Source organism: Pygocentrus nattereri, chromosome 6 (assembly GCF_015220715.1).
Source record: "Pygocentrus nattereri isolate fPygNat1 chromosome 6, fPygNat1.pri, whole genome shotgun sequence".
In the NCBI taxonomy this organism is placed as follows: domain Eukaryota; kingdom Metazoa; phylum Chordata; class Actinopteri; order Characiformes; family Serrasalmidae; genus Pygocentrus; species Pygocentrus nattereri.
In genome coordinates, this window is record NC_051216.1 from 9345303 (window position 1) to 9360802 (window position 15500).

The following is a 15500-nucleotide window of genomic DNA, read 5'->3' on the forward strand; positions in this document are numbered from 1 at the left end:
GTCTGCTTTTTTGTCCAGGAAACATTTTGATCGACCTGATAATCTGGCTTTCATAACACGTGTAGTCCAGAATGAGTGGGCTAACGTTGGCCCAGTGTTGATAGCTAATGTTGATGCACCAGCCTAAAAGGTTTCATACTATGTTTGTAGAATAACCCAGAGGAAAAAAATATTCTAAATGAGATCTCCTCTTAGTCCAAAGCACTTCTCCTACACGTGGTCAAGTCCCGTCAGACATCAGAGTGAGACTTGAGCCATTTTCTCCTGTTTTGGAAATTTGGCTCCTAAGAAAAAACCTCAGATTTTCTGACTTTGATTGAAATATTGTCACACATATGAAGATGGTTCTTCAAGGCTTCTGTAGTAAATAGTTTCATATAGACCCATTCAGCTTTTCATGATTAGTGGTATTCTTTGCATTGCAAAAGTGTTCTTCACATTGATGGAGAATGTGCTGTATATGGTTCTAGATAGAATCTTTTTGAAAAGTGTTCTATATGGCACCAGAAAGGGTTCTTATATGGTTACAAGCTTAACATTGTAATAAGAGCACCAAAAAGGCTTCTACTATTGTTATGATATTAAGCTTGTAACCATAGAAGAACCTTTTTTGGTGCTTTGCAAAAAGGCTCTATATAGGACCATTTAGCGTTGCGTGATTAAAGAGTTCTTTGCATCATGTTCTTCACATTGATGGAGAATGTGCTGTCTATGGTTCTATATAGAAAAGCAGCATGGTTCGTCTGTGGTTAGAAGCTCAACATCTTATCAATAGTAGAACCCTTGTTGGTGCTATTATTATGATGTTAAGCTTGTATCCATAGAAGAACCCTTTTTGGCGCTATATAGAGCCCTTTTCAGAAAGCTTCTATATAGAGCCACTTTCTTTACTTGAAAAACCATCTTTTATAAGAGTGTGAATTGCCTTTAGTGTCAGTCTCATCTGAGCTGAATAATATTTCCATAAGAAAAGTGAAAGATCTCATTGTTTTCTATTAGAGCTCTATTCTACCTCACAGAACTCTCTCAGCAGTCGTTCAGTGCAGAAGAAGAACTCAATCTTTTCTCATTCAACACCAGAACTTACAATGCAATGCTGAAATTAATCTCCTCTTTTCTCCTAAGGGGGTTTAAGAGAACGAATTCAGAAATCAGGTCCTTCATTAATACAACAGTACAGTCTGCTTTATTTTGTTGAGATAATCGTAAGAAAGGCATTTTTTCTCTGGGAAGAGAAAATGAGGTTTGCTGTGTTTTTACGAACATAACAGCACTTTTATTTCAGCCTTTACCAACCTGGTTACCTGGAGACCAGCTTTCCTGCAGGTATCACCTCACACCCAGATCTCAAACGCCTGATCCAGCTCATTAAGCACAACTGAAGGCTATAATTCCCTGCATCAGGTGTGGTGGACTTCACTTAGAGCTAGGTCAAGGGTGCCCAATCCTGGCCTTAGCAGTCTACCATCCTGGAGAGTTCAGATCCAACACATCTGGCTCGAATGTACAGATGCTCCTTCATTACCTGGATGGAGTGTGATAGATTAGGGTTGGAGCTAAACTCCACACTGTAGTAGATCTCCAGGACCGGGACTGGGGCCCCCTGTGCTAGGCTGTAGATCTTTCAGAGCAGTTAGCATCCATCTTTTTCGCGTAACTAATCTATTTTCCTCATTTTGAATGCACATCATCCCTGAGGTCACTTGAGTGATGGCTACGATGAGGAACAGCTGGTTGAAATGGACAGCAGCAACATGTTTTTCCACATGTGGATATGAAGTAATGCAGATTTCATGCACGTCTGCACAATTTCACAGGTCTTCCAAGTCCTTTCCTAGAAATAGGCCTGCTATACATTTATAGATCAGATCTGGCCATTTGCAGAAGGTATCTGCGTCTAATATAGCAAGCAACACCAAGGCCATAGTAATATGTGGTCACCAGGCATCCTCCTGAAGATTGCTGGCCAGTTTGGTCGGAATCCTAATCTGCTACACCTGATTCAAATAATCAGTCTCTTCAGAAGAGATTAGATGATGATTAGATGATGAATAGATGTTGAATAGTCACACTTGTTTTCTGACATGATGAAGGCTGTGGATGCTGCACCCATAATTACTGGAGCGCTACCTCCCTCTAGTGGCAATTTCATAAGCTTAAAAGTGATTTAGTACATATTCATCAATGGTTATATACAATCTGTACTGTTTTAATATATTACAGTTGTAAAAAGTTTGAAAACTCCCTGTTAAACTCAATGTAATACAGTGCTTTCAGCGATAATGCAATATTTTATTACGCTACTAGGAATTTTAGTACATTTGCGTGTTTAATGCTTTATTACTTTATTGATTTGTTTTGTTGGTTTCCTGAATGAAAATAGGTTAACACATCCTCTACAGTGAACAAACTTAAATATGACATTATTCTGCACATTTTAGTCAAAATGTCTATTTATTTGCTGAGTTTAACATAAAATTTTTTAAAAAGTGCCGTAACATTTGCACATGCCACACTTTATGTTTTCTCCAATATGTTCAATTCAGCCAAAACGGTGCTTGTATATTAAAACATGCAGAAGTGTGTTCTCTGTAAAGGATGTCTTTTCATGTACTGTACTTATATACTGCAAATTATACCGCTCATAAAACTATATGTTTATATATACACATATATATATATATATATATATATATATATATATATATATATTTATATCTTTATACACTAAAGCCAAATTAAACACCCAGTCTACACTACACTAATGTCAATTCAGTCAAAATTCTTCCAGAATAGTGGATTAAATACAGGGAAAATTACTTTACTTTACTTCTCTGCTCATATTAACAGTAATGTTGTTAAAGTTAATCATAACGTGTTTGTGTTAATCTTGAATGGAAACAGGGAAAATAATGAAAACTTAGTCATTTCTCAATGTGATGAGTACAAAGACAAAGCGTTTCTTTATTGTAGTCACAATTACAAACCCCCCCCTGTGGCCCCACCACCGCACTCTCAATGCATGCAATACATTATAAGAATATAAAAAGAGTCCACGTTATAAATTCAAATGCTATTAAGACTTTAAGCCCAAAATTCATCAGAAAAAGTAGAAAAAACTGGCAGAGAAAATACAGAGCGAATAGACAATCAACAATCACTACTGTATCTCCATCGGTATGCTGGAATGATCAGGAGCCTGAAGGGAATGTTACACAGGGAAAACAATATAATGTAAAACACACACTAAAGTACTTTTATTGTAAACAAACCTGAGTGTGGAGGTATGACTGGCCTGTATACAATATGTGACCTGAAGTGGTTGGTAGTAAACAGTAGAGCGTTGTGTGGCTCTATGTGCAGACTTGTGCAGGCTGAGGTCTCTGATGGTTCTAACAGTGTTTTCTATGTCATTAGAGTCACTTTGGATCTTCCTCAGACTCCTGATTATCTGTAGCACAGTGAGGGAATAAAGAGAGGAAGATGAGGGAGGGAAAGAAAGAGAAATGAACAATTTTACACAAAAGTAAGTCACGACTCTAAAAATACAGTAAAATAATAAGCAACACTATCACTGTAATCTAAATGTTGTCAGTTCTAGTTGCTGGATGACTATATATATATATGTGTGTGTGTGTGTGTGTGTGTGTGTGTGTGTGTGTGTGTGTGTGTGTGTGTGTATCGCTGTTGTTGGAACAAAACCTTGCATCAACCTTGCATTGTTCAGTTTTTGACCTATTGCCCTTTACATTTTGGGCACATTTCCTGATGAACGGACCGAAAAAACAGCTGAAAATGACTTGGAGAAAATTCTGGTTCCATTGATTTACATTAAAAGTAAAGTAGGTTTTTTCCTTCTCCTGCAAAGTTACTATTTTGGAGATACGAGGTTTTCTTCCAACAGCAGGGATATATTTCTATACACAGGTTAGAAATAAAGGTTCTGTGCAGGAAAGTTTTTTTTGGTTCATCAAGGTACAATCAGTGTAAATGTTGCCTCAAAGGTCCAGCAGTGGTTTTAAGGTCTGATTGTGAACTTTAAATCAGTTTTTCCAGATGAAAAGTTCGTATTTGTACCTTTTCATAAGCAAATGATTTAAAACAGAACAATAAAATAAAAGCCTGGACCCGAGACGGGGTGTGTGGAGGCAACTGATCTGTCTTGAGATTTGATCTCCTCCTTTAAAATTTGATGAATTCTTGATATTGCACTCAATGTTTAATGTTATGCCAGTCTTTTTATTATCATTTAATACTCTCTTCATCATTCTGGACACATCTCTATATTAAAATAAAATAGTATAATAAAAATATATTTCTGTATTTTTATTTACAGTCTGCTAGTGTCCTAATAATTATCTGAAAGCTGTGAAGTCGCACTGGACTAACAGAATCATTTTATACACTTTTCTGCTGGTTTCAAGTTATTAAGTAGTAATTAGCAAAACTTTTGAACAGTGATTATAAACTTCTAAACTGTAGTGAATATTTATTTTTAACATTATTCATTTTCCTTTGAGATCAATACTAGTAGATTTATCCATTTTTGCATATGTAAATGTTTTTGTATGACAGCAAAATCGATCAGTGTTTTCAAATGCACAACATTCTTAAAACTTTCTCTAATAATGCCGAACCATAAATAAACCTGAAAATGCACACTGTGAATGGAATGGGAAATTTACCTGCAGTGCTGTTGGTGTGAGAGGCATCATCGTCCCTGAGCTGTAAAACAGAACAAAACTCGATGAAGCTCAATTGATTTGCTTGCAGTCAAAGACGACACATTTACTGAGGCCTCATGTCAAGACACAAATTCACTTCTTCAGCTTTGAGTTAGACCGAGTCTTTGGTAGAGCTCTGTGGGATCTTAGCTGGTGAAGCTCAAACTAGGCCCAAGGTGCTAAACCTACAGTGGGTACGGAAAGTATTCAGACCCCTTTAAATTTTTCACTCTTTGTTTCATTGCAGCCATTTGATAAAATCAAAAAAGTTCACTTTATCTCTCAGTAATGTGCACTCAGCTCCCCATCTTGACAGAAAAAAACAGAAATGTAGAAATTTTTGCAAATTTATAAAAAGTATTCAGACCCTTTGCTGCAACACTCATATTTAACTCACATGCTGTCCATTTCTTCTGATCCTCCTTGAGATGGTTCAACTCCTTCTTTGGAGTCCAGCTGTGTTTAATTAAACTGATTGGACTTGATTAGGAAAGGCACACACCTGTCTATATAAGACGTCACAGCTCACAGTGCATGTCAGAGCAAATGCGAATCATGAGGTCGAAGGAACAGCCCAAGGAGCTCAGAGACAGAATTGTGGCAAGGCACAGATCTGGCCAAGGTTACAAAAGAATTTCTGCAGAATTTCTTCCTAGACCTGGCCATCCAGCCAAACTGAGCCATCATGGGAGAAGAGCCTTGGTGAGAGAGGTAAAGAAGAACCCAAAGATCACTGTGGCTGAGCTCCAGAGATGCAGAAGGGAGATGGGAGGAAGTTCCACAAAGTCAACTATCACTGTAGCCCTCCACCAGTCGGGGCTTTATGGCAGAGTGGCCTGACGGAAGCCTCTCCTCAGTGCAAGACATATGAAAGCCCGCATAGAGTTTGCCAAAAAACACATGAAGGACTTCCAGACTATGAGAAATAAGATTCTCTGGTTTGATGAGACGAAGATTGGACTTTTTGGCATTAATTCTAAGCGGTATGTGTGGAGAAAACCAGGCACTGCTCATCACCTGCCCAATACAATCCCAACAGTGAAACATGGTGGTGGCAGCATCATGCTATGGGGGTGTTTTTCAGCTGCAGGGACAGGACGACTGGTTGCAATTGAAGGAAAGATGAATGCGGCCAAGTACAGAGATAGCCTGGAAGAAAACCTCTTCCCAGAGTGCTCTAGACCTCAGACTGGGCCGAAGGTTCCCCTTCCAACAAGACAATGACCCTAAGCACACAGCTAAAATAACAAAGGAGTGGCTTCGGAACAACTCTGTGACCATTCTTGACTGGCCCAGCCAGAGCCCTGACCTAAACCCAATTGAGCATCTCTGGAGAGACCTGAAAATGGCTGTCCACCAACGTTCACCATCCAACCTGACAGAACTGGAGAGGATCTGCAAGGAAGAATGGCAGAGGATCCCCAAATCCAGGTGGGAAAAACTTGTTGCATCATTCCCAAGAAGACTCATGGCTGTACTAGCTCAAAAGGGTGCTTCTACTCAATGAGCAAAGGGTCTGAATACTTATGACCATGTGATATTTCAGTTTTTCTTTTTTAATAAATTTGCAAAAATTTCTACATTTTTGTTTTTTTCTGTCAAGATGGGGTGCTGAGTGCACATTACTGAGAAATAAAATGAACAAAGAGTGAAAAATGTAAAGGGGTCTGAACACTTTCCGTACCCACTGTATATGTGCTCAAGATCAATTAGAAGCAAATCATTATTTATTATTTTTTAAATATGAGAAATGGAATTATAACACAATATTTACCGGTGGTTATGCAGTTTTTCATCACTCCTTATTTTTGGTTGGAGCCAATATTCGCATTTATATTGCAGCTCTGCATTGTTGAGTTACGTATGATGGGGACAAAGCAACTGGCGCCATCACTTGCATTAATCGTCACGTTATCACCTGTTGACACATAAAGTCCTTGTATGATTTACACACTATACTAGTATGTGATTCTGACAATTGAGATTACTAAATATTTTCAAATTTTAAGGATTTCTTCTCTGTATAACCTACAGTACGAAAAATGAAGATGGGCCAACCAGCCAACTCTATACATATTTGCATACGTATATATATATATATATATTATACTGTATTTAAAGCCATTTTAAAGTGGAATTCCACTGACTTCTCATTTTATGCATAATTCAATGGTTGAGTCAACGTCATTGAGAGCGGTTTGATGTGAAATAGTGCACTGTAGTTACCCACTCAGGTTTCTTTACAGTGGTGGTGACAGGAATGAGCAGTTGCCAGAGTTATAATACGTAATGCTGATGACAGTAAATTAGTAGTAAATCTCAAAAATGCTAAAAATCTTTAAGGACTACTTTGTCTTACGAAACATGCGTGTACCTCTTCACCATGAATGTGTTATAAACTAGTGTCACCACCACTCTGAACAATTCTGACTCAGTAAGTTTCTCTAGAACAGAGCATTCCACATCAAACCTCACTGAATGGCTTTCTTTACTTCTTACCCATTTAATTACGCTGACATTTTTATAGATCTGTGGAATTCCTCTTAAAAACTGCGCTGTAACTGATGACTGCGCTGCATATTGTCTTCCTGAAAGTTTCAGGGAGTCACACTGCAGCTCTGAAGCACCTTGTTCAGGAGGTGGATTCAGGAGAAGGATAATATAATCTGGCCAATTTTATCACATAATCATGATATCAGCTAAAACCCAAATCAGTATTTTTACATATATGCATAAATCAGCTGACATTTTGAGAAAAATAAGCTGGAAAGAGACAAACCTTGGATTTGGGTGCCAGGATGGATTTGTGTACCTGATGTAAGAAGAGTAGAAATGGAGTTATCATGCATTAAAGGTAAAGTATAGTAACTGTGAAACAGATTTTGTTCAAATTATATCAAGAGATCAAAAGTTACCTGCAGTACTATCAGTTTCAGACCTACCAGTGGCCAGGCTCTGCTCTGTGAAACAGGAATACAAAACAAACTCACTTAAGTTCATTTCATGTGGTCTGTCTGTAGTATATATGGTCTAATAGTGTATGTTTGGTGGTCTATCTATAGTATATATAGTCTAATATTGTATGTTTGGTGGTCTATGTGTAGTATATATGGTCTAATAGTGTATGTGTGGTGGTCTGTCTGTAGTATATATAGTCTAATAGTGTATGTGTGGTGGTCTATCTGTAGTATATATGGTCTAATAGTGTATGTGTGGTGGTCTATCTATAGTATATATGGTCTAATAGTGTATGTGTGGTGGTCTGTCTGTAGTATATATAGTCAAATAGTGTATGTGTGGTGGTCTATCTGTAGTATTTATGGTCTAATAGTGTATGTTTAGTGGTCTATCTGTAGCATATATGGTCTAATAGTGTATGGTGGTCTATCTGTAGTATATATAGTCTAGTAGTGTATGTTTGGCGGTCTATCTGTAGTATTTATGGTCTAATAGTATATGTTTAGTGGTCTATCTGTAGTATATATGATCTAATAGTGTATGTTTGGTGGTCTATCTGTAGTATATATAGTCTAAGAGTGTATGTTTGGTGGTCTATCTGTAGTATATATAGTCTAATAGTGTATGTGTGGTGGTCTATCTGTAGTATTTATGGTCTAATAGTGTATGTGTGGTGGTCTATCCGTAGTACATATGGTCTAATAGTGTAGGCGTGCTGGTCTATCTGTAGTATTTATGGTCTAATAGTGTATGTGTGATGGTCTATCCGTAGTACATATGGTCTAATAGTGTATGTTTGGTGGTCTATCTGTAGTATATAGTCTAATAGTGTATGTGTGGTGGTCTATCCGTAGTACATATGGTCTAATAGTGTATGTGTGGTGGTCTATCTGTAGTACATATGGTCTAATAGTGTATGTGTGGTGGTCTATCTGTAGTATATAGTCTAATAGTGTATGTGTGGTGGTCTATCTGTAGTATATAGTCTAATAGTGTATGTGTGGTGGTCTATCTGTAGTATATAGTCTAATAGTGTATGTGTGGTGGTCTATCTGTAGTATATATTCTAATAGTGTATGTGTGGTGGTCTATCTGTAGTATTTATGGTCTAATAGTGTATGTGTGATGGTCTATCCGTAGTACATATGGTCTAAGAGTGTATGTTTGGTGGTCTATCCGTAGTACATATGGTCTAATAGTGTATGTGTGGTGGTCTATCTGTAGTATATATAGTCTAATAGTGTATGTGTGGTGGTCTATCTGTAGTATATATAGTCTAATAGTGTATGTGTGGTGGTCTATCTGTAGTATTTATGGTCTAATAGTGTATGTGTGGTGGTCTATCCGTAGTACATATGGTCTAATAGTGTATGCGTGCTGGTCTATCTGTAGTATTTATGGTCTAATAGTGTATGTGTGATGGTCTATCCGTAGTACATATGGTCTAATAGTGTATGTTTGGTGGTCTATCTGTAGTATATAGTCTAATAGTGTATGTGTGGTGGTCTATCTGTAGTATTTATGGTCTAATAGTGTATGTGTGGTGGTCTATCCGTAGTACATATGGTCTAATAGTGTATGTGTGGTGGTCTATCTGTAGTATTTATGGTCTAATAGTGTATGTGTGATGGTCTATCCGTAGTACATATGGTCTAAGAGTGTATGTGTGGTGGTCTATCCGTAGTACATATGGTCTAATAGTGTATGTGTGGTGGTCTATCTGTAGTATACAGTCTAATAGTGTATGTGTGGTGGTCTATCTGTAGTATATATAGTCTAATAGTGTATGTGTGGTGGTCTATCTGTAGTGGTGGTCTGCTACCTGAAGTGTTTACTGTTCCTATCCATTCCCTGAGCTCCGGGCTGGACTCATTCACATCGTCTTCTTTGAGCAAGTTCAGAAATGTAAGGCAAAGTGGGTCACCCTTGCTGAGAATCGTGTCCAGGAGTTTCGTGATTCGGTCAGCACGATCTGAGACATCCATAAGTTTGCGGTATTCGTCCATCGTTACAAGTTGTTGTGATTGTACATGCTGTAAAACTAACGAGTCCCCGCTTAACCACCTGATCAGTTTCACTTTCTTCTGAATTATAATATCCATTTATTCCTGAAATCAAAGAAAGAGAGAGTTGGGTGTTTTCCCCACACGTTTAGGGCTGAATTCAGCAAAATGACAACAACTGTAGCACACAGTCTCTCTGTCTGTCTGCCTGTCTGCCTGTCTCTCTGTCTACAGTAGACTAGTTTCCTGAAGCAGTCTATTAGAAATGTCTCAGCTTCAGTGCAGCTTATCTAATTATCATACTGGATTTTAAACAGACTGTAAAACTTACTGGACGGACCTTATTTCCACCACCAACCCCCCTCTGTCGAACCGAGCTGTGCCAGTCCAGCTGCTTTCACTTTCGATTTCAGGAAGCCGCAACTATTTAAATGACCACTAGATGGCGCCACAGACACTGCTGTGGAGAGAGAAAGTGAAGATCTACGCCATCTGCTGGTTGCGTTCACAACATTTTATGTCATTGGGAACATTTTAATGAGGGATTAAAATTACTACCTGGAATTTTTGTAAAACAGGAATTTTGTGTATTTACTGTTAAACTGTCTTGAACGATCAGCAGAGCTTTGTTTTACTGTGAAGGGGGATTATTTTATTTTGTTAGAATTAATTAATACACCAAAATTATGTCAACTTAAGCTAGCTTAAGCACCCAGTCTACACTACACTGTCAATTCTCAGTCAAAATTCTTCCAGAATAGTGGATTAAATACAGGGAAAATTACTTTACTTTACTTCTCTGCTCATATTAACAGTAATGTTGTTAAAGTTAATCATAACGTGTTTGTGTTAATCTTGAATGGAAACAGGGAAAATAATGAAAACTTAGTCATTTCTCAATGTGATGAGTACAAAGACAAAGCGTTTCTTTATTGTAGTCACAATTACAAACCCCCCCCTGTGGCCCCACCACCGCACTCTCAATGCATGCAATACATTATAAGAATATAAAAAGAGTCCACGTTATGAATTCAAATGCTATTAAGACTTTAAGACCAAAATTCATCAGAAAAAGTAGAAAAAAAAGACAGAGCGAATAGACAATCAACAATCACTGGAATGATCAGGAGCCTGAAGGGAATGTTACACAGGGAAAACAATATAATGTAAAACACACACTAAAGTACTTTTATTGTAAACAAACCTGAGTGTGGAGGTATGACTGGCCTGTATACAATATGTGACCTGAAGTGGTTGGTAGTAAACAGTAGAGCGTTGTGTGGCTCTATGTGCAGACTTGTGCAGGCTGAGGTCTCTGATGGTTCTAACAGTGTTTTCTATGTCATTAGAGTCACTTTGGATCTTCCTCAGACTCCTGATTATCTGTAGCACAGTGAGGGAATAAAGAGAGGAAGATGAGGGAGGGACAGAAAGAGAAATGAACAATTTTACACAAAAGTAAGTCACAACTCTAAAAATACAGTAAAATAATAAGCAACACTATCACTGTAATGTAAATGCTGTCAGTTCTAGTTGCTGGATGACTATATATATATATATATATATATATATATATATGTGTGTGTGTGTGTGTGTGTGTGTGTGTGTGTGTGTGTGTATCGCTGTTGTTGGAACAAAACCTTGCATCAACCTTGCATTGTTCAGTTTTTGACCTATTGCCCTTTACATGGGCACATTTCCTGATGAATGGACCGAAAAAACAGCTGAAAATGACTTGGAGAAAATTCTGGTTCCATTGATTTACATTAAAAGTAAAGTAGGTTTTTTCCTTCTCCTGCAAAGTTACTATTTTGGAGATACGAGGTTTTCTTCCGACAGCAGGGATATATTTCTATACACAGGTTAGAAATAAAGGTTCTGTGCAGGAAAGTTTTTTTTGGTTCATCAAGGTACAATCAGTGTAAATGTTCCCTCAAAGGTCCAGCAGTGGTTTTAAGGTCTGATTGTGAACTTTAAATCAGTTTTTCCACATGAAAAGTTCGTATTTGTACCTTTTCATAAGCAAATGATTTAAAACAGAACAATAAAATAAAAGCCTGGACCCGAGACGGGGTGTGTGGAGGCAACTGATCTGTCTTGAGATTTGATCTCCTCCTTTAAAATTTGATGAATTCTTGATATTGCACTCAATGTTTAATGTTATGCCAGTCTTTTTATTATCATTTAATACTCTCTTCATCATTCTGGACACATCTCTATATTAAAATAAAATAGTATAATAAAAATATATTTCTGTATTTTTATTTACAGTCTGCTAGTGTCCTAATAATTATCTGAAAGCTGTGAAGTCGCACTGGACTAACAGAATCATTTTATACACTTTTCTGCTGGTTTCAAGTTATTAAGTAGTAATTAGCAAAACTTTTGAACAGTGATTATAAACTTCTAAACTGTAGTGAATATTTATTTTTAACATTATTCATTTTCCTTTGAGATCAATACTAGTAGATTTATCCATTTTTGCATATGTACATTTTTTTGTATGACAGCAAAATCGATCAGTGTTTTCAAATGCACAACATTCTTAAAACTTTCTCTAATAATGCCGAACCATAAATAAACCTGAAAATGGACACTGTGAATGGAATGGGAAATTTACCTGCAGTGCTGTTGGTGTCCTCCTTATTTTTGTTGGACCCAATATTCGCATTCATTTCGCTGCTCTGCATTGTTGAGTTACGTATGATGGGGCCATAGTAACTGGCGCCATCACTTACATTAATCGTCACGTTATCACCTGGTGACACAAAGAGTCGTGGCATGATTTACACACTATACTTGTATGTGATTCTGACAATTGAGATTACTAAATATTTTCAAATTTTAAGGATTTCTCCTCTGTATAACCTACAGTATGATAAATGAAGATGGGCCAATCAGCCAACTCTCTCTCTCTCTCTCTCTCTACACACACTGCTCAAAAAAATAAAGGGAACACTCAAATAACTCATCCTAGATCTGAATGAATGAAATATTCTCATTGAATACTTTGTTCTGTACAAAGTTGAATGTGCTGACAACAAAATCACAAAAATCATCAATGGAAATCAAATTTATTAACTAATGCAGGCCTGGATTTGGAGTCACACACAAAATTAAAGTGGAAAAACACACGACAGGCTGATCCAACTTTGATGTAATGTCCTTAAAACAAGTCAAAATGAGGCTCAGTATTGTGTGTGGCCTCCACGTGCCTGTATGACCTCCCTACAACATCTGGGCATGCTCCTGATGAGGTGGCGGATGGTCTCCTGAGGGATCTCCTCCCAGACCTGGACTAAAGCATCCGCCAACTCCTGGACAGTCTGTGGTGCAACGTGGCGTTGGTGGATGGAGCGAGACATGATGTCCCAGATGTGCTCAATCGGATTCAGGTCTGGGGAACAGACGGGCCAGTCCATAGCTTCAATGCCTTCATCTTGCAGGAACTGCTGGCACAATCCAGCCACATGAGGTCGAGCGTTGTCCTGCATTAGGAGGAACCCAGGGCCAACCGCACCAGCATATGGTCTCACAAGGGGTCTGAGGGTCTCATCTCGGTACCTAATGGCAGTCAGGCTACCTCTGGCGAGCACATGGAGGGCTGTGCGGCCCTCCAAAGAAATGCCACCCCACACCATTACTGACCCACTGCCAAACCGGTCAAGCTGAAGGATGTTGCAGGCAGCAGATCGCTCTCCACGGCGTCTCCAGACTCCGTCACGTCTGTCACATGTGCTCAGTGTGAACCTGCTTTCATCTGTGAAGATCACAGGGCGCCAGTGGCGAATTTGCCAATCCTGGTGTTCTCTGGCAAATGCCAAGCGTCCTGCACGGTGCTGACATTTTTATAGATCTGTGGAATTCCTCTTAAAAACTGCGCTGTAACTGATGACTGCGCTGCATATTGTCTTCCTGAAAGTTTCAGGGAGTCACACTGCAGCTCTGAAGCACCTTGTTCAGGAGGTGGATTCAGGAGAAGGATAATATAATCTGGCCAATTTTATCACATAATAATGATATCAGCTAAAACCCAAATCAGTATTTTTCCATATATGCATAAATCAGCTGACATTTTGAGAAAAATAAGCTGGAAAGAGACAAACCTTGGATTTGGGTGCCAGAATTGATTTGTGTACCTGAGAAGAGTAGAAATGGAGTTATCATGCATTAAAGGTAAAGTACAGTAACTGTGAAACAGATTTTGTTCAAATTATATCAAGAGATCAAAAGTTACCTGCAGTACTGTCAGTTTCAGATCTACCAGTGGCCAGGCTCTGCTCTGTGAAACAGGAATACAAAACAAACTCACTTAAGTTCATTTCATTAAAGCAGCGGACTGTGGAAAACGTACGTGATGAGAAAAGAAGCACCAAAAACCACAAGATCCTCACAGCACACTGTACTATGATGCCTAAAACTACACTTCTGTTTGAGTAGCTTGACTTTAATGTGCTTGACTTTACTGTACGATAAATAACTTTAATGTATTTTAAATTTTAATGCGCAGCATTGTGTTAAGACTACTGCACATAGGATTACACAGCAGGTCGCTGATATTCTATACACACAGAATGCCAGTAAACATCAAGTTCATCTTTACACTCTACTCATTCTGATTTCATGAAATAAAACGTTCAATGTAATTTATACTGCTTGTGATCAGTTCACTACTTCTTCACAAACTCACTGTTTCTGAGCCGAACTGTGAATAAAAGACTAGGCTAGTAACATGGCTGAGGTAACAGACCATCAGCATTTTTCTGTTCATCCAGAAAAATAACTGCCTTCCTCTGTGTAAATGTAAAGGCACAGTTATGTTTGCATGGTGGTTTGTCTGTAGTACACATGGTGTAAAACTTACTGAACGGACCTTATTTCCACCACTAATCCACCTCTGTCAAACCGAGCTGTACCAGTCCAGCTGCTTTCAGGAGGGGATTATTTAATTTTTATCCACAGATCTAATTCTAATCTAATTCGGGCTGTTTGAGTAGCTTAATTTCTATGTGCCGTCTGAGTGCGGTACGGACTGGGGAGTGAATGTTATTGTATACATACTACATAAACCTCTTTTAGTATAGAAATGCATGAGAAATTAAATTTGACACAATATGGACCCTTTAAGTATATTACACTCAGGCTCTTTCTTTCTTTCTGCCTGTATATTTTTTTTTTTTTACTTTTTTTTGATCCCACAATGGGGAAATTCCACCTCTGCATTTAACCCATCCGTGAAGTGAAACACCACATACAAACTAGTGAATACACACACTAGGGGGCAGTGAGCACACTTGCCCCAGAGCGGTGGGCAGCCCTATCCGCAGTGCCCGGGGAGCAGTTGGACTGTCGGCTCTGGGGATCGAACCAGCAACCTTCCGGTCACAGGGCCAGTTCCCTAACCTCCAGCCCACGACTGCCCCCTATATCTCTCTGTGTAGCCATAGCAGTCATAAAAAAAGGCCCTACATGTAGCTCAGATATTGGGTGTAGCTATTAAACCACGTGCAGTCATGGAACCTTGTTAGGACGAATTAATACACCAAACTTTCAAGATTCTGGTGACAGAGGTGTAGACACAGTTCTCCACAAGAGCAACTTATTTTATCTTACATTGACAGTTTCGCAGCAAAACAAAGATAATTTCTATAGTCAAAAGTCACAGGACACCGTTTTATTATGCAGCCACAAGCCTCAATGATGCGGTGCTGAAGGTGGTGTTTGTTGTGGATTTTCTCAGCATACACAGTTTGTTTGAGATGACCCCAGAGATAAAATTCGATAATAAAATAAAAAATAAAATAAAATAAAATGT

At 38.4% G+C, this 15500-nt stretch overlaps 1 protein-coding gene and 1 long non-coding RNA gene across 11 annotated transcripts in view; both read right to left on the reverse strand.

Moving 5' to 3' along the window:
• Positions 1-2927: 2927 nt before the first annotated feature.
• Positions 2928-15500, reverse strand: part of LOC108433059 (transcriptional regulatory protein AlgP-like) — a 41357-nt gene continuing 28784 nt past the window's right edge. For 9 of the 10 annotated variants that reach the window (XM_037539060.1, XM_037539064.1, XM_037539063.1 and 6 more), the window contains 5 exons: positions 7640-7684; positions 7504-7536; positions 6499-6642; positions 4686-4725; positions 2928-3451 (listed from right to left, as the gene is read on the reverse strand). In XM_037539060.1, the coding sequence (XP_037394957.1) occupies positions 6527-6642; positions 7504-7536; positions 7640-7684 (194 nt within the window). In that variant the 3' untranslated portion in view covers positions 2928-3451; positions 4686-4725; positions 6499-6526. Of the gene's footprint in view, positions 3452-4685; positions 4726-6498; positions 6643-7503; positions 7537-7639; positions 7685-13922; positions 13968-15500 lie in introns of all 10 variants that reach the window. The other variant, XM_037539057.1, reaches the window with a different exon arrangement.
• On the reverse strand, positions 10853-13834 carry LOC119263571. Its single transcript, XR_005130360.1, has 3 exons — positions 13792-13834; positions 12306-12443; positions 10853-11068 (listed from the first exon to the last, which is right to left on the reverse strand). It is a non-coding gene; the product is annotated as an uncharacterized LOC119263571 (long non-coding RNA).